This window comes from Bos javanicus, chromosome 18 (assembly GCF_032452875.1).
Source record: "Bos javanicus breed banteng chromosome 18, ARS-OSU_banteng_1.0, whole genome shotgun sequence".
In the NCBI taxonomy this organism is placed as follows: Eukaryota; Metazoa; Chordata; class Mammalia; order Artiodactyla; family Bovidae; genus Bos; species Bos javanicus.
The window spans coordinates 25,708,501-25,736,397 of record NC_083885.1 but is presented as its reverse complement, the minus strand read 5'-3'; the positions used below and the strand labels follow the sequence as shown (position 1 = coordinate 25,736,397).

Genomic DNA, 27,897 nt, shown 5'->3' with positions numbered 1-27,897 from the left:
CAGAGGAGCTCGGATAGGGGCTCACATCACCCTGATAGAGGCAGGGGGACACTCTGCCTGGAGTCAAAGTGGGAGAGAGACCTTCTCTGTGGGAAAATTGGAGCGATTTCATGGGAGACACGATAACTGAGCCCCTGAGAATTTCACTAGATCAGAGAATTGGGGAACGGAGGGGTAGGGTGATCAGTGGCAATGGCCTGGAGGCTGTGGCACGTGGAGAAGCTTCCTAAAATGACCAAAGGCCAGCAAGGCTGGGTAGAGGCAGCTCTGGGGAAAGTGGCAAAGCCAAGGGACACAAGATGTGCCCAGAGAGGAGCTGGACCTGCGAGGACGAGCAGACCTGGACCTTAGATGGATCAGCCTCTGAAACTCAGGTGGCGCTGCTAACAATAATAACAGCATATGAATGACAGCGGTGACCATTCACTGAGCACTTACTTACCCTCTGCTAAGTCTTTACAACCAGTCCATTCTAAAGGAGATCAGTCCTGGGTGTTCACTGGAAGGACTGATGCTAAAGCTGAAACTCCAGGACTTTGGCCACCTCATGCGAAGAGTTGACTCACTGGAAAAGACTCTGATGATGGGAGGGATTGGGGGCAGGAGGAGAAGGGGACGACAGAGGATGAGATGGCTGGATGGCATCACAGACTCGATGGACATGAGTTTGAGTGAACTCCAGGAGTTGGTGATGGACAAGGAGGCCTGGTGTGCTGTGATTCATGGGGTCACAAAGAGTCGGACAGGACTGAGCGACTGAACTGAACTGAAGCCTCTTTATATGGGTTATTTTATTTAACCTTCTAAATAGGTATTACTATTACCCCTGTCTTACAGATGGGAAAACTCAGGCACAGACAGGTGGAATGGTTTGTCCATGGTCACACAGCTGACAAGTGGCAGGGCTGGCATTTGATCCCAGGCAATCTAGCTCCGGAATTGAACCATTCACCACCGAATGAAAGGCTATTCGTGTAAGAAATGAACAGAGGGCAGAGGGTCCCCCTGGGAGAAAAGGGATCTGGCTCCAGTTCCCGCCCTGTGATGTTCAAAGTCACCAAAATCTGTCTGATGGCCCGGAGCCAGTCGCTGAGAACCTGTCCCAGCCCACTGCTCCAGTGCCAGATATGCCCAGAGAACAAGACACCAAGAGCCAGAGTGGGCAGCTGTGTTGGGAAAGAGAAATGGCTATGTAAGCAGGACTGGCATTCCTCCTGCTGGTCACTCAGCACGCACAGTCCTGGAGGCAGGGCCTCTCCATCTGGTGTGTCATCTCCACAGACAGGTGACCACAGCATCTACCCTACGACTTCTGATGTGGACCAACATCGCCCCCTGGTGGAAAGTCTGGGAAATGCGCTGGCTTCCCAAGTGGTCTCCTACTCCGTCTATCAGGACAGGTTAAGGGCAATGGTGATTCTCTACAACAGTGACAGCTAACATAGCAAGTAAGAAGAAAACAAGAATGTGCAGCATGACAAAAGACTTGCATAATTTATACCAATTTATAACACTGTAGGCGCCTCCCAGCTCCAAGAGTATATACCAACAAATGTGAGATTTAGAACACACATCCTCACACCTACCAGGGGGAATTCAAACCTGCCCAGTCATCAAAATGCCTGGCCACTGGAGCTCAGATGGAGGGCAACGAGGCACTCCCCTCCCACCTCCAGGAAGTCCTATGGCCCCAGTCACTAGTCTAAATGGCCTATAGGGGCCTGGGGAGCACTGGAGGAGGAGCCTCTGGGAAGGACAGGATTTTCTGATCTTCGGGAAAGGTGGGCTTGGAGTTAGTCCACATAATCTGGGAGCAAAAGGAAAAGAAACTTCGGACACAGGCTGATGAGGTCTCAAACACGAGGTGGGTCTCTGAGCACTGGACTTGGGACTCCCGGCCTGGGATGACCCTCTCCTCAAGGAAGGAAGCAGGGCCCAGCAGGCCTGTCCAGGACAGGCTGGTCAAGACTGCCCTAGGCCAGCTGCCCCACCCCACTATGACCTCTTCCTCCCTGGTCTCATTTAATCTTCAGAGAACTCTGGGACAGGGCAAGACCAGAGCCATCTGTCCCCAGGTCACAGATGTGGAAACTGAGGGTCAGTGAGAAATGACAGGTCCAAGGTCAGACAGTGAGACTCAGAGCCAGGCGCTGAAACATGACCTTTTGACTCCGCAACCAGTGCTCTGGTCACAGGCCTGGCCAGCTGGGCCGAGGCACCAGGGGCGAGTTGGCTGCCCCCAGGTGGGGTTGACTTGCCTCGGAGCAGAATGCCAGAGGAGGTAGAGCAACATCCTGCGCCCCGGGCCTGGGGAAGCCATGGAGGTAGAAAAGGCCCCCAAGAGGCGACAGTGGCCTCTGTCCTCCAGCAGCTGGGCTGCCATCTTCTCTTCTGCAGGCAGCCAGAGAGGCTGGGAGCTCCAGGCCAGAAAGTCCAGGTAGTCCAGCCTACTGCACCATCTGGGAGGTGAACACCTCCATCTCGGCCTCGGCCTCTGCCTCTGAGCGGCACCTCTGAGAGCAGAACCACAGGAAGAGGAAGAAACCTGCAAGCAAAAGACTGGTCAGTGGGAGCACCACGGAGCACGTGGGGCCTCCCTCCAAATCCAGGCACATTCTTGGTCGGGGCGAGCCGGGCCTCCCTGAGGCCCAGGAGTAATTCTCAGAAGCCCTCACTGTAGGAAGTCAAAAGGGATGGAGCGTAGGAGCGGAGGACCAGCCTCTGCAAGCCTATAGGTTGCCTTTGTGCAAACTACAAGGTGGTACCCCCTTCCTGTGGGCTGGTGTAGCCCCAAACCAGCCTGTTTGGGGCCAGATTTCAGCCCCTGACCTGGAGCCCTTCAGCAGTAGACCAGTACCTGCTGTCCACCACCCAGCCCCCAGGGGTTTCCTCCACGCTGTCCACAGGCCCTACCGTAGAGCGAGTTGAAGATGGTGAAGAGGAAGAGCTGGGGCAGCAGGAAGACACTGAAGGAGAAGAAGGCCAAGGCCCAGGTGGTGCCCAGCAGCACGGTGAGGCCCAGCACGGTGACGGTGTCCCGGCAGGCCCGGGTGCCCGGCGCCTTCTCCTGTGCCCGCAGTTTGTTCAGGACCCTCAGCGCCCAGGCCAGCACCACCAGGTTGAAAAGGGACGTGAGGCCACCATAGCCCATGACCAGGACACTGTGCACCCAGGAGCTCTGCACCCAGCATCTGCAGGGGATGGGTAAGTGCCGGGGTGGGTATGGCTCCCAAGGCCCGAGGCGGGGAAGACACCGTCTCCTAGGCCTCTGGACTGTCTCCTGAATCCTGTCCCCATCATTTCTTGCCTGACCGCACACATGGAAAAATCCAGAACCTGGCTTTCCAGCCAGGCCACAGGGCGTGGGGGTGGGTAAAAAATGGGTGAACTGGGTCAAAGGTACAAACTTCCAGTTATAAAATAAGTAAGTCTTGGGGATCTAAGTACAGTATGATGACTATCGTTAATACTACTGCATTGCAAGGGAATTCCCTGGCAGTCCAGCCATTAAGGGTCTTTCTTGGAAAAGACCCTGATGCTGGGAAAGATTGAGGGCAGAAGGAGAAGGGGATGACAGAGGATGAGATGGTTGGATGGCATCACTGACTCAATGGACATGAGTCTGAGCAAACTCCCAGAGATAGTGAAGGACACGGAAGCCTGGTGTGCCACAGTCCATGGGGTTGCAAAGAGCTGGACACGACTGGGCAACTGGACAACAACCACCAGCAGCGGTTAAGACTCCACGCCTCCACTTCAGGGGGCACAGGTTCAATCCCTGGTCCGTGAACTAAGATCCCACATGCTGTGAAGTGTGGCCAAAAAGTTCAAAATAAAATAAAAATAAATAATAATACTGCATTGCATATTTGAAAGTTGCTAAGGGAGTAGAGTTCTTACCACAGAAAAATAAATTCTATAACTACATATGGTGATGGATGTTAACTACACATATTGCAATGGTCATTTTGCAATATATATAAATATCAAATCATTATGCTGTGTACCTGTAATTAATATAGTGTTATATGTCAAGTGTTACATGGGCTTCCCTGATAGCTCAGTTGGTAAAGAATCTGCCTGCAATGCAGGAGACCCCTATTTAATTCCTGGGTTAGGAAGATCCACTGGAGAAGGGATAGGCTACCCACTCCAGTATTCTTGGGCTTCCCTTGTGGTTCAGCTGGTAAGGAATCCACCTGCAATGCGGGAGACCTGGGTTTGATCCCTGGGTTGGGAAGATCCCCTGGAGAAGGGAAAGACTACCCACTCCAGTATTCTGGCCTGGAGAATTCCATGGACTTTATAGTCCATGGTTGTAGCAGAGTCGGACACTACTGAGCGACTTTCACTTTCACTATATGTCAATCATACTTCAACTTAAAAAATAAAACATGTAAAAAAATTGTAAAGAATACATACATATGTAGTAAGGGTTTTTTAAATGCAAGTGAATGAAAGTTGCAAAATCCAGGGTGAGAGGAGAGGGGGAGAGGTGAGGAAGACTCAGGAGAAGCCAGTTCTTAGTTGGGGGGCTCACTAACACCTCTGCACTGACCCACTTCCTGTCCTATGGAAGCGTCACTTCAGTTATTTTGCCCATGTCAGCAAATTATATAATAAAACACAGATTCAGAGTCCTAAGTCACACTTCCTCAGAAAAACCACCCGACCCTCACAGTGAGAGGAATTAACTTCACCTCAGCCTCACTCTCAAAAGTCCTCTCCAACACCACAGTTCAAAAGCATCAATTCTTTGGCACTCAGCCTTCTTTTTTTTGAACTGTGGTGTTAGAGAAGACTCTTGAGAGTCCCTTGGACTGCAAGGAGATCCAAACAGCCCATCCTAAAGGAAATCAGTCCTGAATATTCATCGAAAGGACTGATGCTGAAGCTCCAATACTTTGGCCACCTGATGTGAAGAACTGACTCATTGGAAAAGACCCCGATGCTGGGAAAAAATGAAGGCAGGAGAAGGGACGATAGAGGATGAGATGGCTGGATGGCTTCACCGACACGATGGACATGAGTTTGAGTAAACTCCGGGAATTGGTGATGGACAGGGAGGCCTGGCGTGCTGCAGTCCCTGGGGCTGCAAAGAGTTGGGCACGATTGAGCGACTGAACTGAATTGAAAAGCCCCACACTGTGCCCAGAACCCTCACTTCCCGGAGGCTGGGGTGGGCAGAGGTTGGGGAGTCAGCCTGCCTGTGACCAAGTCCCACCTCTGCCTGCCCCCACTGGGTCTCCCTGGGCAGGGCTCCTCAGCTGCCTGTGCCTCAGTTTCCCCGACAGTAAACAAGGGCTGACAACAGCACCTGCTCCCGCTGTGAGGATCAGTCAGCCCTGAGCAGGCCTGAGCTGATCTCAGTCAGGAGGGGAAAAGGCCACATGGCCATCTGCTGGTGATGGGTCTACAGGGGGTTATTAAGCTGTTCCTTCTATGTCGCCTGTTAGAAACATTTCATCACAAGGAAAAGATTAATGTCCTAGGGCACTGGAAGGAGGGGCAGAGTCTGTCCTTCAGAGCCCCCAAAAGACCCCCCTCTCCCCCACACACATACGCGGTGCCCGGTCCCTGGGTTGTTCCCGGCCCCCACAACATTCTCTTCTCCAACCAGGAGGGTTTGAGGGCTGGCGGTGCCATCCTACGCACGGGTCGGGGGTGGGGAGGAGCCAAGAGAGTGAGCGAAGCGAGGTGATGAGGAGAAAGGAGAATCGGGTACAAGCTGAGCTCCACCACAGAGCCTGAGAACCGGAGCCGGTCTTGCCGACAGCTGCCAGGAGGCAGGTGCTTCCTAAAGTTAGCTGGCGGCGGTGTAATAACTCATTCAGCTGGAGACCTTGAGGAACCAGCCGAAGGGGCGAGGCAAAGCCCCCTGGAAACCATGCCCTCTGGAAGCCGCAGCCCCGTCCGGCCCCGCAGCCAGCGCCCCGCCCATAGGACGCCCCATCTAGAGCCCCAGGACCTAGTGACCCTGCTGCCAGAGCCAGGGAGTCTGCCGCAGCCTTGAGCAAACTCACATGGACGTGATCTTGAAGCCCGTGCTGTTTCCGTGGCTATCGGAGAGTTGGATCTTGTAGGGTCCGTAAACTGAGCTCTTGACGGCAAGAAGGAACAGCACTAGGAAGGCTGGGACCCCTGAGGAGTGGAACAGAGGCTTAGTGTCTTGTCAGGAGATCCCAGAAATGAGCTGCTATAACAGTTCTACTTGGCAAGTAGTGGGGAAGGAAAGAGACTGCTCTGAGCCCCCAGCCACTGTCAGTGCGGTCCAGACTCAGAGGAATTAGCCCGCCTAGTGGTCTTAGAGAAGGTGATCTTCCCAGGTAGTGCAGTGGTAAAGAATCTGTCTGCCAATGCAGGCGACGTGGGTTCGATCCCCGGGTCGGGAAGATCCCCTGGATAAGGAAATGTCAACCCACTCTAGTATCCTTGCCTGGGAAATCCCATGGACAGAGAAGCCTGGTGGGCTATAGTATATGGAGTCGCAAAAGAGTCGGACACAACTGAGCGCCCATGCTCACATACACGCTTAGAGAAGGCTGATATGAGCGAGGGCTCTCCGGTGGGATTATAGCTGTAGCAGTAGTAGTCCTGCTGGGAGGGTGTGGCTGGGAGGTAATTGGAGAGAGGATTTGGGAACTGGTGGAGAAGGCAATGGCAACCCACTCCAGTACTCCTGCCTGGCAAATCCCATGGACGGAGGAGCCTGGTAGGCTGCAGTTCATGGGGTCACGAAGTGTCGGACATGACTGAGCGACTTCACTTTCACTTTTCACTTTCATGCATTGGAGAAGGAAATGGCAACCCACTCCAGTATTCTTGCCTGGAGAATCCCAGGGACGGGGGAGCCTGGTGGGCTGCCATCTATGGGGTTGCACAGAGTCGGGACATGACTGAAGCGACTTAGCAGCAGCAGCAGCAGCAGAGGAAACAATAGAGAGGCTAGGGATGCTGATGACGGTGGTACCAGAGATGGTGGTGAACACAAGGATGAGGACAGTGGTGGTGATGGAGGCGACCGTGGAGGTGATTGATGATGGTACTGGAGATGGTAATGAGAGTCGTTCTGGAGGTGGAAGTGGTGATAAGAATAGTCATGTAGGAAGTGGTGGTGGGTGTTGGCAGGGATGGTGACCATGGTCATGGCAAGGGAAGAGAAAGAAAAGGACAGAGGGGACAGACACCCAAGACCTGCGGGAAGCCTCAGGAAGCAAGAGGGCAGGGAGACCGTGCTTACCCCAGCCCACGGCACAGAGCTTGAGCACGTATCGGCGGATGTAGACGTTGTAGACGCGCCCGAGTAGGAGGTAGAGGTTGAAGCCTTCAATGGCCATCCAGGTGAGGCAGCTGAGCAGCGCGAAGTGCAGGGTGGCGGCCAGCACCACGCATGCTGCCCCGGGCACTGGGGGCGTGGCCAGCACAGGGCTCAGCAGGAAGGTGATGTTGAGGAGCAGCACGGAGGCATGCAGGTTCATGTGGATGCGGGTTACGGAGTCACTCTGCTTCCTGCGGGTGGGAGCATGGCCTTCCGCGACCTGGATGTCACCAGGCAGCGCCGCCCCCTGGGCTCGAAGACACATAATGACCGGGACACGGGTCAAGAGGCTCGGGCAGGGACCCAAGAGCAGCCACACACAATGAGGCTGGTCTGCCTCCACTCCAGCCCCACGCGCCTTCTGCCTTCCGGGAAAGCCCACCTGATTCTCGCGGGGCCAAGTAGAAAAGAAGGAGGCATTCTGGGCAGCAGAGGGCAGGAGGCCCTGCATGAGGGCAGGGGAATACCTGGCCTGGAGGTGCAGCAAGACAGTGAGCAGCGAGGCCACGATGGAGATGCTGCAACCCACCAGGGAGATGTAGGTGAGAGGCGCCAGCAATTCTGCAGGGACAGGGGCCTGGGAGAGTTGCTGTGGGAGAAAAGGCAGGGGCGGAAGCATGGAAATGCCCTCCCCTGCCTGAATCAAAGACCTGCCAAGATTTCAGCTCCAAGCCCCCGTCCCCTACAACCCCATCCGTGATCCTGACTTGAAAACAGCCGTGGCAGACACAGTGGCTTTTCTGTCTCTCAGCTCCCATCTCTCCTTCCTCCCTACCTTCACTCTCTTAGGCACTGGGGTAGACCCTCCCCTGCTCCTGCTATGTGCAGTCAGGCACACCAGGCCTGGCCTATCAGAGCTCTCCCTCCTTCTTCCCACAGTGATTGGTTAAGGGATGGACATGTGACACACTCTGGGGCTATGGGACTCAGTCCCAAGATTTTGGCTGGCAGAATTGGTAAGAAACCTGGACCCTAGTAGGACCTACAACAGGAAACACTAGCAGCCATATTATTATTCCGTGGGGAGAGCCTATCTGAGAACTAAGCTAGCACAAAGCAAGCACATTGGAGAGACTGAGATAGAGTCCTGTCTTGGTAATATTGAGTCCCTGGATCAAGCCATGCCTGAAGCCTAACCCAACCTTTTAGGGAACATCAACTCATAAGTTTCTTTTTTTTTTTTTTTTTACCCCCCTTTAAATCCCTTTGAGTTGGATTTCTGTCCCTTGCACCAACTTTTACCTTTCTGCTCTGTCCTAGATGTGGAGCCCTCTGCAGCTCTGACCACCCTCATCCAGACTGGATGCACACATACCATAAGAACAGCAAAGTAGGTGAGGTGGTTGCAGCGGCAGAGCACCTGGGAAGGTGTGGGCTGCTCTGTGTGACAGCCCTCAGGGCTCCAGGCCCCCCAGTGGTGCTTGCTGGCTCTCTCCTTCCAGAAGACACAGGTCACTGTGTAGCCTTCCTAAGGGGAAATGCTGGAGTTGGGTGCATCCAAGGGGTGGAGGGGAAGGCCATGGATCAGGGTCTGGAAATTGTGGGAGCCAAACGTGACTCAGCTGCACCCTTGTCAACATTTTACCAGGCACCAGCTGTGCTTTGGCATCAGACAGACCCAGATTCCAGCCCCACCTCCATCCTGGACTCTGAGAGAGACCTGGGAAAGTCACAGAGGTTTTCTGAGCCTCAGTTTATTCATCTGCAAAATGGGATCATTTATACTCAAGATACGGGCTTCCCGGGTGGTGTTAGTGGCTAATGCAGGAGACATAAAAGATGCAGTTTCAATCCCTGGGTCAGGAAGATCCCCTAGAGGTGGCATGGCAACCCACTCCAGTATTCTTGCCTGGAAAATCCCATGGACAGAGGAACCTGGCAGGCTACAGTCCATAGAGTCGCAAAGAGTCGGACATGACTGAAGCAACTTAGCACGAATGCTCAAGTCACACGGAAGGTGGAGTCATCAAAGACAATGAGGATCTTGAGTACCCAGCTCTGGCCAATACAGCAGGTGCTCTATGATCAACTCTCCCACTTCCCCTCCTACCCATGGGGAACAATGATGATCCAGACCCATCCCAGTGAGGGAGAGAGTCATTTACAGACAACCCTGATGCCAAGCCGTGTGGTTGGAGAGGTAAGGGAAATGAAACAGGCATGCCTTGGAAAGCCCCAGAGGGAGGGGTGGAGGAGTCCAGAGAAGGGAAGGGACAACTAGGGGACTGAGGCCTTAAGGACACATCAGATTTTCTCTAAGTGGAGCAAGGACATACCAGATGGTGGGAACTGCAGGGGCAAAAGCTCAGAAGAATGAAATGAAATGATGATGGAGAAATTGGGAGTGCAGAGCAGTTCTGATGAGATTGAATGAAGATAGGGCCAGAGTGTAGAAGCTCTGGGCTTTGCAGGAATGCCATCAGGGCTTGTGTCCACCCAGCAGCCCTTCTTCCTTCTTTTGGCATCAACATCTGTACTTTCCTTGAGGACCCACCCCTCTCCCAATGACAGGTCATATGAGTCCAGCCCAGTCCCTTGGCCATATGACCGCAGCCTGGCCAGTCCACATGTTCCATCCTCCTGGGAACAGTGATGGTTCAGGGATGGACACATGATCCAACTGGACCTTTAGGATCTGTTATGGGATCCTGATTTGCACTGGCAAGAAAGAGCCCCCTGAGAAGAGGGAAAGGAGGTCCAGCACTTCAGCTGCCATCTTGCCACAGAATGGAAAGCCAAGGCAGGAAACCACTGCTGAGAAATGGAAACTGAGCCATTATGGCAGCGTATCAGTTCCTGGATCCAGCTGTACCTGAAGCTGTCTTGGACATTTCATGTACAGGAGGCAATAAAGTCCCTTTTGTGTTCAAGCTGGCTTGAGCTGCTTTTCTATCATTTGTGATTCAAAGAATCCTGACCAATGCAGTGACTAAAAGCTTCTCTCTCATTTCTTCGGCAGGAATTTTCAAAACACTTCAAAATTTAAAGCAGTTTGTTTCTAAGATAGTTCCACAGGGCGGCTGCTGCTGCTGCTAAGTTGCTTCAGTCGTGTCCAACTCTGTGTGACCCCATAGACGGCAGCCCACCAGGCTCCCCTGTCCCTGGGATTCTCAAAGCAGGAACACTGGAGTGGGTTGCCATTTCCTTCTCCATCCACAGGGCTGGGTTTGCTCAAACCAATATTCAACAGGATAGCTACAAGAGGGTAGGGATGGGCTGGAAATGGGGGTGTCCCCGAACAATACCAGGCTTTGGTTGTGCCAGAAGCTGATGTTCACTGGTTCACTGAGGTTGCTCACGTATCCATGGCTCAGCTGGGCCCCCAGAACATAGTTATTGAGCAGAGATGAGTTGATGTCTTTCTGGAAGGGCAAGAGAAGAAGGGCTGACTGGAGGGAACACAAGGAGACCCTGGATGAAGTCCAAGAGCCTCCTCCCTGGATGAGAACAAGCAGCATGGCTTACATGTGCTCAGCTGTGCCAACCTCCCAGGCTTTGCACATTCTGCCCCTTTCACCTCCTCACAACCTCCACCCTCACTTCCCATTTGTTAAATGGATTCCAGCCTTGTACCCTCCACCTCACCCTACCCCAACTCACTTTCAAAGCCAAGCTTAAAAGGCACCTCCTCTGGAAGCCCTCCTGGATTGCTCCTTGGGAACCATCCTGACCTCACCCTGACTCATTCATCCCTTTGAATCTCTATGATTATACTTAACCTTGAGCTAAAATTAAGTCTCTAAGGTCCTGGTCTAATTGTTGAGATAGAGAGTTCTCTGAGGACAAAGATATTGTGACCTACTTGTCTGCCTCCTGTTTAGGGACAGGCACACACACAGAAGATTTCTTAAGTCTCATTTGCACATTATAATGGTGCCTTCCTACTATTCTGCTCAAACGGAGGCCCAGAGAGGGGCGCTAACTGGCTGAGGTTGCAGAAGGCCAGGAGGAGACATGGATGCCTGCAAAGCCCCCAGGAAGGGGCCAGCACCCACCCTTCATGGCCCACCAGCAGGGGCTGACCTGGAAAAAGCGGGTGCTAGAGAAGTAGATACAGATGAGACGAAGATCCCTAGAGCGGGTCCTGCAGGCATTCCGGGTCAGCTCGGCCGGGAACTGCATGGCGTGCTGGGGCCGGGCCTGCAGAGGGCCAGAGACAGGCTGGGCCCCATGTCCACAGTCCTCCGGACCCACAGCACCTTCACTGTTCCCCACTCACCAGGGAGCCCTCCCGGCCTTGCCCTCAGGCACTTCCTATCTTGGAGCCTCCACCCACAGAACCCTCTCCTGCCAGGCTGCACCTCCACCCAAACTTGCGAGATCCTAGGCCTTCCCTTCAGGCTGTTCTGGTCTTGAGCTGGGGTCTTTTCTCCCACTCAAGTGGGGCCCTGAGGATGGAACATCAGCACCCAACACCCAGGCATTCTGCAGGAATCACACCAGGGCCCTCAAAGGGGGCTACCTCACCCCAGGAACCTGCAAAAGCAGGAAATCAACCCTGAATATTCATTGGAAGGACTGATGCTGAAGCTGAAGCTCCAGTACTTTGGGCACTTGGTGTGAAGAACTGATTCATTGGAAAAGACCCTGATGCTGGGAAAGATTGAAGGCAGGAGGAGAAGGGGATGAGAGGACAAGATGGTTGGATGGCATCACTGACTCAAGGGACATGAGTTTGAGCAAACTCCGGGAGACAGTGAAGGACAGGGAAGCCTGGTGTGCTGCAGCCCATGGGGTCACAAAGAGTTGGACACGAATGGGCGACTGAACAACAACTCACAGCTATTAAGTCAGAGTCCAAAGCCCGGACTGGTGGGAAGGCAGGTGATAGACCCTGGGGAAAGTCCAGACCTTCAACCCCTGGAGCATTTGTGGGGTTGAGGCTCTGGGTACCCTCAATCCCTGGGCATCTCTGACCTGGGGGACCTTCTCCAGAGCGGCACTGCTCAGAGAGAGGCCAGAGAAGTTGCAGTTCAGCTTGAAGGCCAGTGCCTGGATGATTTGCGTCTGCAAGGTGAGGTTGTGGCCCCCGAAGCTGGCATTGAGCAGCCTCAACTCTAGGCCATGAATGAGCCTGAGGGTTAGAGAGACAGCCAGAGCCCTGGAGTAAGGATGGAAGCAAGAGGGACCCTCCACAGCCTCCCCCATCCCACACCCCTGTCACTCCCAACTCCAAACATCTGCACACACAGTGTTCCTGGCACACCCTTACCTCTTCACCAGCTCCCCCATCTCCTTCTTCCATTAACTCTTGCTTGGGTCCCATTTTATTGCCACCTCCTCCAAGAAGCCTTCCCTGGCTGTTCCCCACTGGCTGAAATGCCCCACAGTCCCTACACTTCCCTGTTAAGTCATCAGCATTAGCCTGTCACCCTGAGCACCTAGGGTTTTGAGTCAGAGACCTTGGAGAGCCTAGTCCATTCTTGGAGCCCCTTTCCAGAAAAATGCACAGAGACCCACGATTCTGCACTGGTTTCATGGCACCCACGGCTGAGGACCCTCAACCAGACAGTAAACTCAATGAGAACAGGGGTGCGTCCATCCCACAGCTCCAGAGCTTGGTGCCTGGCACATGGTAGGTACTCAGTAAATGAGTGTTGAATAAATGAATGAGCAGTCTACACTGGAGTGACCCTGGGCCACTGAGTCAAGATACAGGCTGCGGGTGGAGGCAGAGCGGACTCTAGGAAGGCCAGGAGGGATGCCCGACTCACTCAGCAGAAGATGTGCTGATCCTGCTCTTGGCTGCCACCTCCATTTTCTCCATCCAGTGCAGGGTCTCCTGGGATGCCTCTGCGAGGAGCGAGTCCAACAACCGCCTCAGCCTCTGTCCACAGCTGTCCCCCCCAGCATCCCCCACCCCTGGCCATCCCTTGGCCTCTGGCTCTTCTGCCCCAGGCTGCTGCCCCAGGGCAGAAGTGCCCTCTTTTCAGTCTCCCCTGGTTTGAGGCCACCCCCACTTCACATCAAAGTCAGGGGTCCGGGCTAGGATGGCTCTTGCAGCTCAGGGAAGCCCTCTTACCTGCCGTCCTGCTCTGAGACACCAAGAGGCACAGGTAGAGGAAAGGGACCCAGCAGCAATTCATGTCGTGTATCAAATTTCCTCCAGGAACTGGCTCCCACCCTGGAAAACGTGCATGTCTCGTGACCACAGTAAATGAGCCTCCTCTCACCCTAGGCATCTGGCCTGTCCCTAGATTAGCAGGGCAGCATCTTACCTGATCCTCACACTCCTGCATTCCACAGATGTGGAAACCACGGCTCACAGAGCAAGGGGCTTGCTTCAAGTGAGGCTGCCTGAAGCCAGATCTCCTTGAAACCCAAATCTTGGACCATTTTTACCAAACCCTGCCATTCGCAGCTCTGTCTGAGTCACTCCCTCCTCCCAAAAAATGGTCTCTCTGGGGACCTCCCCAGGACTCTGACCTCACCCATGGGAAAGTTGGGAGTTGCTTGTCATTAACCCTGTCCAGTCCTGTCATTCACCCACCATGTGACTTTGGGCAAGAATCTGAACCTCTCTGATGAAACTGCCAGCAGCAGCCGCTGTGGGGAATTGGAAAATTAGAAGGGAAAAAGCAAGAACAAAGAGTTTTGGGAGAAGGATAGTTTTGATGACAATCATGGATGGTCAGGGGCCACCAAGAATCACGACAGCTGGAGGACAACAGGAGAACCACTGCCTTTGTCCACAAAGAATTCCCCCAATGCCCATTTTAAAGTAGAACGTGATTCGAACATATTCTTCAGTACTGTATTCAACATTTGCTTTGAAACCTCATCTTCCTTTTCACCTATTTTTGTGACTGCGAGAAACCACAGCAGCTGCTAGTTATGAATTAAGATATCAGGCTCAAATTTGTGAAACTAAATCCAATGATTTGGTTTTTTAAGAAAAGGATCCTGTCCCTTTCTGCCATAATTTCCCTCAGGTTTAAAATGAATGGACCAATTTCTGCTTAAACATAGCAAATTTATGTCTGCCCCTGAAACTCCACTAAAATGAGACTGAATGGGACATCCCTGGTTGTCCAGTGGTTGAGACTCTGTGCTTCCAATGCAGGGGACAGGAGTTCCATCCCTGGTTGGGAACTAAGATCCCACATGTATAGTGAGGCCAAACATTTGTTTTAGTTAAGAAAAAAAAAAGAAAACAAATTTCTAAAAACTAAAAAAACAACATGAGAGTGAATGAATAAAACAGACACAAAGCCATGAAAGACAGAACAATGGGAAAGAAGACAACAGCAGACGAGCGATATCAGTAAAACTTTGGCGGTTACAAAGCCGGTGGCTACCTGGTTTAAAAAAAATAAAAGCAGACCATGAAATGTTGAACCCAAGTGCTTGTGTCAGGGAGAAGTGAGTACAGGGGGTGTGGGGTCAGTGAGGGACAGGGAGAAAGCAGCGAGGTCAACCACATGGGAACTTAGGAACTAGAGGCTTTGGAATCTCTGAAGGCGGGATGGAGGGTGAGGCTACACATGGGGGGTGGGGGCTGTTGGTTGTGAATCTTTAAAAGGACCAGCTGGGTCTCCATATCTCCTCTGTCACCTGGAACATCCAGGAGCCTTCCTCACCACCTTCCCCTCCCCAAACCTGTCCCAGCTCAAAGTACGTTCCCTGAGACAGTGCACCAGAGAGACTCGGAAGAGTCCCATTCTGCGGGGTGCCATTCTGGTACAGGAAATTGAAGCCATATCCCCTCTCCACCGCCTCCTCCAGTCAGCTGCCGGAAGACTGCAGCAGCCAGGTAATGATGCTCCAAGGCAGGAGAAAATTTTTCTCTGAAGAACCAATCATGCCAAGAAAATTATCCTCTAGTTACTGACATTTTGGTGCTCCTTAATATAGCGGCAAAGACCAAACTTACGGTGAAGCTTCACCAGTTACCAAGCCCTACCAGGCAATTAAGTTTTTAGTGCCAAGGATCCCTCGGTTCAGTTCAGTTCAGTCGCTCAGTCGTGTTGGACTCTTTGTGACCCCATGGACTGGAGCACACCAAGCCTCCCTGTCCATCACCAACTCCAGGAGTTCACTCAGACTCACGTCCATTGAGTCAGTGATACCATCCAGCCATCTTATCCTCTCTCATCCCCTTCCCCTCCTGCCCCCAATCCCTCCCAGCATCAGAGTCTTTTCCAATGAGTCAACTCTTTGCATGAGGTGGCCAAAGTACTGGAGTTTCAGCTTTAGCATCATTCCTTCCAAAGAAATCCCAGGACTGATCTCCTTTAGAATGGACTGGTTAGATCTCCTTGCAGTCCAAGGGACTCTCAAGAGTCTTCTCCAACACCACAGTTCAAAAGCATCAATTCTTCAGCGCTCAGCCTTCTTCACAGTCCAACTCTCACATCCATACATGACCATTGGAAAAACCATAGCCTTGACTAGACAGACCTTTGTTGGCAAAGTAATGTCTCTGCTTTTGAATATGCTGTCTAGGTTGGTCATAACTTTCCTTCCAAGGAGTAAGCGTCTTTTAATTTCATGGCTGCAATCACCATCTGCAGTGATTTTGGAGCCCCAAAAATAAAGTCAGCCACTGTTTCCACTGTTTCCCCATCTATTTGCCATGAAGTGATGGGACCAGATGCCATAATCTTAGTTTTCTGAATGTTGAGCTTTAAGCCAACTTTTTCACTCTCCTCTTTCACTTTCAACAAGAGGCTTTTTAGTTCCTCTTCTTTCTGCCATAAGGGCAGTGTCATCTGCATATCTGAGGTTATTGATATTTCTCCCGGATTTTTTAAATGTACACCTTTCTCAGGAAGCTGCTGGAGGATGTGTTCCACAAAATGAGAGAGTAAATCATGAAAGAACACATAGGGTACAGGAAAACCCACCAGAAGAGATGGGAAGCTACTCCCCAGAAAATGCATGAAGAGAAGGCCCGGACTGATGACTGGGCAGCAGGCCTAGGGCACATCCCGTCCAGAAGGAAGCAGAAGACAGTAGGTTTCCAGGAGGAACGTCTCAGTGTGTAAAAGAAGGAGGCGAATATACAGATTGTCTGACAGGTCTGAATACATAGGAAAATTATTTTGAGAAATGTCTTACAGAAAGCTTGCAAATGAAAAATAAAAAAGAAGCAATTAACTTCAGGAAAACCAAGTTGTACAGGAAAGAAAACGTAATCTTGCTACACAAACTGACATAAAGTATAAGATGTTTATAGCATTATAAAAACTTTTTTTGGTGGTGGGGGGGGAGCTGTGTCACTCTCGCCACATCTTAGTTCCCTGACCAGGGATTGAACCCCAGGGAAAGTGCCAAGTCTTAACCACTGAACTGCCAGGGAATTCTCTATATTTTTAAAACTGTATAAAAACCATATAAAAATGATTTTGACTTCCATTTATGATGTAGAGAGCCACAAGGGAACATCACTCCCATCTTGACCATGGGAAAAGCCAAATGATGTACAAAACTGGTTTTTTGAGCCTGTTAGAGAACTGAAGTCACAAAATAATCAGATAAACTGGTTTCCAGTGGTTGATAAGCCCTTCGAAGATGAGGTGTTTCAGCTCAGTGGTTACCAAAAAAGCAGATAAGAACAACTGATACCATAATGGATTCTTTTTTAACTCTTTATTTTATATTGGAGTATCGCCAATTAACAGTGTTGTGATAGATTCAGGTGGACAGCAAAGGGACTCAGCTATACATATACTCGTATCCATTCTCCCCTAAACTTCCCTCCCATCCAGGCTGCCACATAACACTGAGCAGAGTTCCCTGTGCTATACGGTAGGTCCTTCTTGCTTATCCATTTTATTTTTTCAATCATTCAGAAACATTGTTTAATAATATTCTTATCAAAATAAAACTTACAGAAAAGTTCACAAATCATGTATCTTGGTGAATTATCACTTGGGTTTCCTGGTGGCTCAGGCAGTAAAGAATCTGCAATGCAGGAAACCTAGGCTCGATCTTTGGGTCAGGAAGATCCCCTGGAAAAGGGAATGGCAACACACTCCAGTATTCTTGCCTAGAGAATTCCATGGACAGAGGAGCCTGGCGGGCTACAGTCCATGGGGCTGCAAAGAGTTGGACACGACTGAGCAGTTAACACACTTTATCCATTTCAAATATAGCAATGTGTACGTGTCCATCTCAAACTCCCTAACTAGCCCTTCTCTCCGTCCTTCCCCTCTGGTAACCACAAGTTCGTTCCCTAACCTGTGAGTCTGTTTCTGGTTTTTAAGTAAGTTCATTTGTATAATTTATTTTTAGATTCTGAATATAAGGGATAGCATATGATCTTAGTGAATTCGTAAAGGCTGAGTATGAATGAGAATGCCAGTTTAAAACCACTGAGAGCCCCAGACACAAGGGGTGTCTAAATCCACTTGACCATTTCTTCCCACAGTCCTCTGCTGGTGCTCATGAGGATGACTGGGGGTGGGGCAGGGACCTGAGAGGGCCCCTGTGGTGACATGGGCATGCTGAGGTTTTAGGGTGAAGCCTATATGAGCCCCAGGCCATGTGTGAGTACGTGATGGTGACTGGCTGCTGCGAGAGACAGACATCTGCGCCCTGGCCTTGCCATAATGAGACCCACATCCATAGGTCCCTGACTTGTTATAAGGAAAAGGTCTGCTGCCTCTGGCGGAGAAGTGAAAAAAACCAACAAGAGACTTCTCTGGTGGCCCAGTGGTTCAGACTCCACACTTTCAATGCAGGGGGCACAAGTTTGACCCCTGGTCAGGAAACTAAGATTCCACATGCAGCACAGTGCAGCCAAATAAAAACCACCTACCCCAGACCCTGCATGGACATTAGGCAAAAGCTATCTGCCACTGGTATGGAGTGGCCAAACCCACTAGTGCCCAGGATTTTGCACTGTTATAAAACAAGGGGCTGCTTGCTGCTGCTGCTGCTGCTGTGAGAAAGGCAGGAACTTCATTCACACCTCAGACGCCTCCACCAATACATGGCAGGGTTTGGGCTCCATGAGGGTAAAGGAGAAGTCAGCCAGCACTGAAGAAGAGGCAGAAGTTGCCAGTCACTGAATGAGAAATGGGAAAGCTAAGAAAGCCCTGGTCGTGGGGCTCAGGCACAAAGCTACCTAAGACCGAAACTTAGAGCAAGAGAACCAGAAATCTACTGCTTCCATCAAAAATTTTGCACCAAGTAATAAGCAACAGCTGTCTACCACTGGCAAAGGGGTCAGAACACAAAGAAAGATTCCCTCTGTGTTGCATGCATGCAAGGATGAAAGTGGAGTAAGATTACTGAGAAAATCCATGCGGGACGCAAGGGCTCACACTAAACACAGAGTAATGTCCGTCCCTCACTGGAGAAATGTGATGCTTATGCTGCAGAGAAGGTACCTGCAACAACAAGACTGTAACCCAAATCGACCACAGACTAGACTGACCCAGTGAATGCCCTCTACTTAAGCCACGACATAAGAAATACCCCTACTTTTGGTGATAGGCATAATTTGGGATAGGCATAATTATAATTTACCTCACTACTGTGCTTTCACACAATGCCTTGGTATTCAGTCAAAGCTTATAACACACACATAAAATCAAGAAAAAAGAAAATACTCTTTGTCAAAAGATAAAAGAGACAAGAGAAGTAGAGCCAGAGATGACCAAAATGTTAAAACTATCAGATAGGGACTTAAAGATACATGGGTATGGAAAAGCAGGTGGTGGAAAGGTATACTCCTAAGGACAGATAGGAAATTTCAGGAGAGCAATGGAAACTATTAAGGAGAGACAGGTAGAAATGAAATACTCAATATCATTGATAAAGAATTTCTTCAATTGTGAAGTGAAAAAAAGTGAAAGTGTTAGTTGCTCAGTTGTGTCCAACTCTTTGTGACCTCATGGACTGTAGCCTGCTAGGCTCCTCTGTCCATGGAATTCTCCAGGCAAGAATTCTGGAGTGGATTGCCATTCCCTTTTTCAGGGGATCTTCCTGACCCAGGGATGGAACCCAGGTCTCCTGCATTGCAGGAAGATTCTTTGCCATCTGAGCCATTGAAGGCCTATTAATCAGCAAACCAGACACAGCAAAGTAATCAGTGAATTTGAAGATAGAACAATATAAATAATCTGAATTGAAACACAAAGAGTAAGAAAAGTCAAAATAAAACTCAAATTGGTAGGACAAGAGCAGATGGTCTAATAAACATGTAATATGAGTCCCAAAAGGAAGAGAAAGAACATAGAAGAAATCTTTAAAGAGATAATGGCTGCATTTTTTTCCAAAATTAGTGAAAGACAACATACTACAGATTTAAGAAGTTCTATAAAACTTAGCAGAATAAATATAAAGAAACCACACCTAGACATACAGTCAAACTGATGCAAAACCAAAGATTAAAAAAATCTTGAAGACAGAGAGAAAAAGAAATAATAGATACAGAAGATAAGAAATAAAACAAGAGACTTCTCAAGAAACTATACAAACCAGAAGATAACACAACTACATATTTCAAGAAAAATGTGTTAACCTAGAATTTGATGCCCAGTGGAAATATGTTTCAAAAATTAAAATCAAATAAGGACTGTTTCAGATGAGCAATGGCTTAAAAAAATTCATTTCCAGCAGCTGTGCTGTGCTTAGTCGCTCAGTCGTGTCCAACTCTTTGCAACCCCATGGACTGTAGCCCACCAGCCTCCTCTGTCCAGGCAAGAGTACTGAACTGGAATGCCATGCCCTCCTCCAGGGGATCTTCCCAACCCAGGGATCAAATTCAGGTCTCCTGCATTGCGGGTAGATTCTTTACCATCTGAGCCACCAGGGAAGTTCAAGAATACTGGAGTTGGTAGCCTCTCCCTTCTCCAGAGGACCTTCCCAACCCAGGAATTGAACCAGGGTCTCCTGCATTGCAGGAGGATTCTTAACCAGGTGAGCTACCAAAAAGCCCCATTTCCAGCAGACCTGCACTAAAAGAAATATTAAAGGAAATTCTTTTGGCAGAAGAACATTTATACCAGATGAAAACATGGACCTACACAGAGAAATGGAGTGTTGAAACTGATAAAAATATGTCAAATACAGAATGAATTTTCTCAATTTTAACATCTGTCTAATGTAAAAATGTCTAATGTAAAAATGGCAACACTATATTGTGAGGCCTCATAATACATGCAGAAATTTTAATGTACCACAAAAAAATAGCACTATGGCCAAAAAACCACCTATATAAGGGAAAAGTGGATAGCTTGAATTTCATCAAAAACTAAAACTTCTAATCTTTGAAGATCATTGCTAAGAGAGTGAGAATACAAATTATAGACTGAGAGGAAATATTTGAAAACACAAATTTGAAAAAAAATGTGCATCTGGACTATATTGAGAATTCATAAAACTAAACAAGAAGACAAATAACCCAATAAAAAAGGCAAAAGATTTAAAGAGTCACTCAGCCAAAGAAGATACATAAATGCCAAAAAAGCACATGAAAAGATATTCAGTATCACTAGTCATTAGGGAAAGGCAAATAAAACCACAAAGAGAAGTCACTACACACCTTCTGGTGGAGCTAAAAACAAAATGACTGGTAATATCTTGTTGCTGAGAATATACAACAGCTGAATTCTCATGCATGGATGGAAAGAATATAGAATGGGACAACTACTTTGAAAAAGGGCTTCCCTGGTGGCTCAGCAGTAAAGAATCTGCCTGCAATGTAGGAGTCTCAGGAGACACGGGTTCAGTCCCTGGTTTGGAAAGATCCTCCGGAGGAGGGCATGGCAACCCACTCCATTATTCTTGCTAGAAAATCCCATGGACAGAGGAGCTTGGCGGGCTACAGTCCATGGGGTCGCAAAGGGTTGGACATGACTGAAGCAACTTAGCATGCACGCAGGCACTTTGAAAAATCTGAAAACAATACCAACTTCCATCAAGAGAATTCCCTGGCGGTCCAGTGGTTAGGACTCGGTGTTTTCACTGTCAAGGGCATGGATTCAATCCTGGTTGGGAAACTAAGATCCTACAAGCTGCACAGCACAGCCAAAACAATTGCATCCAATGGGGAAGATAAACAAACCGTGGTATATCCATACTGTGGGACACTACTCAGCAATAAAAAAGAATGAGCCACTGACACAGGCAACAAATGGCTGAGTCTCAAAATCAGTATGATAAGTGAAAGAAGCCAGACAAAAAGGAGTATGTATTTTATGATCGCATGTATATGATCTTCCAGAAAAGTAAAAGCTTCATGTGAGAGAACACATCCATAGTTTCCATGGGGTGGGAAAAAGGTAACCGACTATAAAAGGAGCCAAAGCAACTGTTCAGGGGGATGTGCTCCACTCAATGGCTCAGTCGTGTCCAACTCTTTGTGACCCCATGGACTAAAACTCACCAGGCTCATCTGTCTCTGGAATTCTCTAGGCAAGAATACTGGAGTGGGCAGCCATTCCCTTCTCCAGAGGATCTTCCCGACCCAAGGATTGAACCCGAGTCTCCTGAGTCTCCTGCTTTGGCAAGCAGTTTCTTTACCACTGAGCTACCTGGAAAGTGGGGATGGAAATAGTATATATCTGGACTGAGATAGAATGTATGTAGGACTCCAAGTATTTGTCAAAACTCATCAAACTACTCTCCAAAAGTGTGAGTTTAATAAATAAAATAAATCAACTAAACAAATAGAAAACTGTAGTAGGTGAAGCATCCATCTATAAACCGAATTTTTGAGAGTCAAGCCAAAAATATAGTGAGAATATAGGGAAGAGGAAGTGGAAAGGTGTGGAGAGGATAAGGAAGCTCACCTTCCTCCTTCACAGAGGGAGAAAGTCACCAGAAAAGCCCCACAGAGTTCCAGGAAGGGAGAACCACAGAACTCAAACACCTGTTTGATGGTAAAGGCAGAGAGAAGTAGTTAAGAGCATGACCTTTAATTTTGTTTTCTTTCTTCTTTTAAATCTTTTGGCCGTACCACTTGGCCTGTGGGATCCTAGTTCCCCAGGGATCAAACCTGTGCGCCTGATGGAAGTGCAGTCTTAACCACTGGACTGCCAGGGATGTCCCCATGACTTTCAAGTTTTTCGCCATTGGATTTGCAAATGTGGTATCACCCAGTGAGAGACAAGCACACCCCACTCCCCATGAGAGTGTCAAGAGTTCAGCCTTTTCAAGAGAATCATTGGACAATACACACTTTTCATTCTGAATAGCCTCTGATCCAGGAAACTCATTTTTGTGAATTTATCCTATGGAAATAAGAGGGCAAGCCAGGTAAAATACATAGAAAAGTATTTATAATACCATTGTTAATCATAAAAAAGCAAAAAACTATGTAAATGTTATTCCTCAATAGAGGAATAGTTACAAAAATTACAGTCCAATGCCACTCTGGAAAAGTTTGGTAATATATTATAAAACTAAATGTACCATATGACCCAGCGATCGCACTTTTGGGCGTTTAACCCAGAGAAATCAAAACTCATGTTCACACCAAAACCTGCATAGGAGGCCTTATTCGCCATAGCCTCAAACTGGAAGCAATCCCAATGTGCCTTCAATGAGTGAATGGTTAAACAAGCTCAGCCCAGCAATTAGAAAAATGTGTGACACACGACTTGGATGGGTCTCTAGGCAGTCATGCTGGGGGTGGGGGGGAAGCCAGTCTAAAAATGCTGCATTTCTATAATTTTATTTATTTGACATCCTTGAAATAAAAAAATTACAGAGATGGAGAACAGATTAGTAGCTGTCAGTGGTTTAGGGACTGGCGATGTTTCTAAGCAGCCTTGTGGTAACAGGAAGTCTTGTATCTTCCTGTTATATAAGAATCTACACTTCATAAAATTGCATAGAATTAAACACACATACACACACACACCCATGTCAGTGTATAAAAGCCGATGAAATCTGAATAAAGGTTATGAATTGTACCAAAATCAATTTCCTGGCTCTGATGTTGTACCTTAGGTATGAAAGATGTTACCATGGAATAAGACTGGGTGAGATGTACACAAAAATTTTTGTGTACATTTTTTGCAACTTCTTGCTAATTTATCACCTTTTCAAAATTGAAAGTTAAATATCGTACAGTGGATCGCCATTTCATTACTAAGAATTATGATGTAAACAGCCGCATAGAAGAGGAGCACAGGATGTCACTGAGTGGAATACCATGCCTGCTGCTCATTTGCAATCCCATGGACTGCAGCCCACCAGGCTCCTCTGTTCGTGGAATTCCCCAGGCAAAATACTGGAGAGGGTTGCCATTTCCTTCTCCTGGGGATCTTCCCAACCCAAGGATTGAACCCCCAACTCCTGTGTCTCCTGCATTGGCAGGCAGATTCTTAACCACTGTGCCACCTGGGAAGCCCATTGAATGGAAAGGACAGGTTAAAAATAGCTCGTGTAACATAATCACTGTGGTATTTGAACTTTTCCACTGTGGTGTTTGAACTGTGGTGTTGGAGAAGACTCTTGAGAGTCCCTTGGACTGCAAGGAGATCCAACCAGTCCATCCTAAAGGAGACCAGTCCTGGGTGTTCATTGGAAGGAATGATGCTGACGCTGAAACTCCAATACCTCCAGGTGTTATTAACACCTGCCTTATTTGCTGCATGTGCAACTTCATTATCTACCCATTTTTGTATCAGGTTAAACTTTTCCTTATCAACTTCTAGAAACTCTTTACATAATAGGAAAATTAGCTCTTTGTCTATTATATGAGTTGCAAATATCTTCCCTTGTTCGTCACTTGCCTTTTGACATTATATATCGTCTCTCTTTTTTTTTTTTTTTTGCCAGGTAGCTTTCCTTATTTAATATAGAAATTTTCTATAATAAAAATTACCAGTGTTTTCTCTTTGGGCTTCTGGATTTTGAGTTTTAGGTAGAAAGACCTTCCCCATTCCAACATCATAAAGGAATTCACCTAAGATTCTTCTAATACTTTTAAGGTTTCATTTTTTTTATATTTGGAATTCCCAGTCCATTTGTGTTGACCTAGAGTATGCAATATGGATTCAAATTTTTTCTGGTGGTTACCCATTTGTCTTAACACTATTTTTTTGGCTGCATCACGTGACTTGACTTGTATGATCTTAATTCCCCAACCTATGCCCCTGCAGTGGAAGCACAGAGTCCTAACCACTGGATCCCTGGGGAATTCCCTTAATGCTATATATTAATATGTATGTTTATTTTTATTTTAAAAGAGAATAAAGACTATGGAGTCAGAGTGTTGGGTTCTTATTTGTTTGGCTATTAGGTTAATATTTGAGTTTTAGGTAGAAAGACCTTCCCCATTCCAGCATTATAAAGGAATTCTCCTAAGTTCCTGCTAATACTAATACTTTTAACGTTTCATTTTTTAATTTTCATTTGGGCAATTCACTTACCCTCTCAGGACCTCAGAGATCAAAAGAAATGATTTAGGGGAGCAAAGGAAACCACTGAATAAGATCATCTGGAATATTTCTGGTGAGAAAACTGAGAACCCAAGAATGCAAAAAAGATTCCCTTGGGAGTACAGATGGGGAAAATGAGGCTCAGCCAGTGGTGTGGACTTGACCTCCAGGGTCTGGACCCTAAGACTGGGTCCCCAGGCCCTTGGCCATGCTGCTGCCAGACAGACATAGGGGGAAGAGGAGTTTAATCCCCCCACCCAGCTGGGGAAATTAAGGCCAAAGCAGAAGTGATCCCTCCCCCAAGCAACCAAATAGAAGCTATGGTTTCCATCCCCTTTCCCAGGAGCAAACCACAATCTTCACTTCTGCTTGCAACCTCCTACATCCCCCTCCCCATCCTTTCAGAGAGACCACCACTCACCATTACCCCACACCCTCAGCCATCTCATTCTCATTCAGCCATCTCAAATAGCACAATTCACTATTTGAAGCCTTATAGGAAATAGGAGGGGGCTTCCCAGGTGGCGCCAGTGGTAAAGAACCCACCTGCCAATGCAGGGGACTCAGGTTCGATCCCTGGGAGGGGAAGATACCCTAGAGGAAGGCATGGCAACCCACTCCAGTATCCTTGCCTGGAGAATCCCATGGACAGAGGAGCCTGCTGGGCTACCGTCTATAAGTTTGCACAGAGTTAAACACGACTGAAGCAACTTAGCACACAGCACAGGAAACAGGACCCCCTTACCTGACTCCCAGGAAGGTTCCCCCTGACAGTGGAAAAACTGAATACCACACAAGAATTTGCCTGGAGTTCTTCAGCAGGCCAGTGTGCAAGCTGAAACACAAACCTAGACTCCAAGTCAAGTGCTCTCCCCTGAGATATGCTGCAGCTTCCAAAAGGTGGCCGGGAGGCTGAGTTGCTACCAGGAAGAACATAACCCTAATCAGGTCAACAGAACATGAGGGGACAGGTGGCACGCAGAGCAGAGCCTTTGGGAGATGTAAATTCTATAACTAGTTCCGTTTCAGCACCTGAGCTGTGAAGTTAGGCAAGGAACTTGACCTTTCTGTGCTGCACGCTTTCTCAACTGTAAAATGAGGCCAAGGTCATCTATTTCCTAGGGCGTGCATGCTAAGTTGCTTCAGTCTTGTCCAACTCTTTGAGACCCTGTGAACTGTAGCCTACTCTCTGTCCATGGGATTCTCCAGGCAAGAATATTGGAGTGGATTGCCTATGCCCTCCTCCAGGGGATCTTCCCAACCCAGGGATTGAATCCACGTCTCTTATGTCTCCTGCATTGGCAGGCAAGTTCTTTACTTCTGGCACCACCTGAGAAGCACATTTCCCAGAGACAGAGACTCAACCATATCCACGATCCGCACTCCTGGGAATCTGAGGCTCTAACCCAGATTCCCAGCCAGGAATACACTGAGCAGGAGAACCTCTGCCTTCCTCTCCCTCTCCAGAGCTGGCTGTGTACCACCCTCTCCCCAACAGTACTAGAGCCCACTGAGCCAATGTGCTCCTGGGTAGGGCCCCACGTGCTCCTCCCAACAGCTGCTCCTGCCAACCACAGACTGGAATTCCCACCTCCGCCTCCCCCACGGCCTGGGTGAAAGTGAACCTGTGGTCTCTGCAGGGAAGTCCTGACAGGTGCTATTATTTCCCAAAAGGAGGTCCCACGAGGGCCCAACAGGGGGGTCTATGACCCAATCAGACCCAGAGCCTTTGCCTGGAACACACTGTCTCAGGCTCTAATCCAGGGCACTCAGAGGAACTGCACCTGCTCTGATCTGCCCATCATCAACTCTGTGCCAGCCCCTCACCCCTGTCACCTGAGATGCAGGCTACTGGACTAGCCCCATTTTACAGATAAGGAAACTGAGGTCCAGAAAAGCAAAGTTCAATAACAGGCCACAAAGTGGGTAAGGGGAGTAAAGGTTTGAACCCAGAGCCTAACTACTCCTTAATTGAATTATCTATTTTTCAAAAACATAGATCTCAACAAAAAGATACTCATGTATAACACAGGGAACTATATTCAAAATCCTATGATAAACTATCTTGGGAACTTCCCTGACAGTCCGCTGGTTAAGAATCCGCCTGCCAATGCAGGGGACACAGGTTTGATTCCTGGCCCAGGAAGATCCCACATGCCTGGGGGTCAACTGAGCTGGCATACGGCAACGACTGAAGCCCATGCGTCCCAGAGCCCATGCTCTCCAACAAGGGAAGCCACTGCCGTGAGAAACCGCGTACCACACCCAGAGTACCCCCTGCTCACTTCAACTAGAGAAAGCCCACGGGCAGCCAAAAACTAACTGATTAATTAATTAATTAACTTTTAAAAACCATAATGGAAAAGAATATTTGAAAAAGAATGCATATATACCTGTAACGGAATCACTTTGCTGTACAACAGAAGTTAACATGACATTGTAAATCAAATATACTTCAAGTTAAAAAAGAAAAAAAGAAATATGTCCCCACCACCACTGGAAAACAAAAGAAAACCAAAAACATAGATCACTCCAGTCCTGAGATTAGGAGTTGGCATCAGAGGCCCAGGAACCGGTGAAGGGAAGGCAGGTGAGCCCCACCTTGCTGCTCCAGGGATGTCACCAGCCCAACAACCACCCAGGCAGGGGTGCGCCCAGTGCCTGCTGGGGACCCAAGGGTCAGGACAGAGTCTAGGAAGAGCGGGGCATGGAGAGACTCAGACAGAAGGGCTGACCTGTGCGGCTGCTGCTGTCTCGCTGCCCGCGGCTGCCTTCTGCAGGAAGAAGGGGAAGTTGGGAACCTCTGTGCTGCGGGCAGGCGGCCTCTGCTCATTCACCCTACTCCGGCACAGCACACGCTCCCTGCACTTCTTCTTTCACTAGAAGAAGCCTGTTTGTTGCATCCCGAGCTGATAGCCACACCCAGCTCACCCTTTGATAGCAAACCCCCCAGAGCCTGCAGCACTTCCTGGAGGCAGCTGCACATTTGCAGAGATACTGGGTGTCATGGAGAGAGAGGGAGGAGGCCAATGTTGGGGGTACCCTTCAGGGTTCAAGACCCACTCGGCTCTGAACCCTCGGGCCAGAGATGAGGGCTCTCTGGGTCTCAGTTTCCCCAGGAGTAGGAAAAGGAGAATGATCCCTGCCTGAGCCAAGGATCAATGAGGCAGATGATGGTAAAGACCTCAGGCAGGCATGGGGTCACGCTGCCTGGGTTCCAACCCCAGGCCCACCATT

General features: G+C 48.9%; 1 protein-coding gene across 6 annotated transcripts; it reads right to left on the bottom strand.

Moving 5' to 3' along the window:
• Nucleotides 1–773: 773 nt before the first annotated feature.
• On the bottom strand, nucleotides 774–27,563 carry ADGRG5 (adhesion G protein-coupled receptor G5). Of its 6 annotated transcripts, none has more exons than XM_061387318.1 (12): nucleotides 27,396–27,563; nucleotides 22,063–22,142; nucleotides 13,341–13,442; nucleotides 13,033–13,111; nucleotides 12,236–12,392; nucleotides 11,342–11,458; nucleotides 10,564–10,680; nucleotides 8,634–8,786; nucleotides 7,241–7,907; nucleotides 6,024–6,141; nucleotides 2,914–3,191; nucleotides 774–2,545 (listed from the first exon to the last, which is right to left on the bottom strand). In XM_061387318.1, the coding sequence occupies exons 3-12, from the start codon at nucleotides 13,402–13,404 to the stop codon at nucleotides 2,448–2,450; spliced, it is 1,848 nt and encodes a 615-aa protein (XP_061243302.1). In that variant the 5' UTR covers nucleotides 13,405–13,442; nucleotides 22,063–22,142; nucleotides 27,396–27,563; the 3' UTR covers nucleotides 774–2,447. The 6 variants fall into 6 exon arrangements, with proteins under 6 accessions (XP_061243302.1, XP_061243304.1, XP_061243301.1 ...); XM_061387320.1 differs by lacking the exon at nucleotides 22,063–22,142 and having other exon boundaries at nucleotides 7,241–7,509; nucleotides 7,786–7,907; nucleotides 27,396–27,562; XM_061387317.1 differs by lacking the exon at nucleotides 22,063–22,142.
• Between the last annotated feature and the right edge of the window lie 334 nt (nucleotides 27,564–27,897).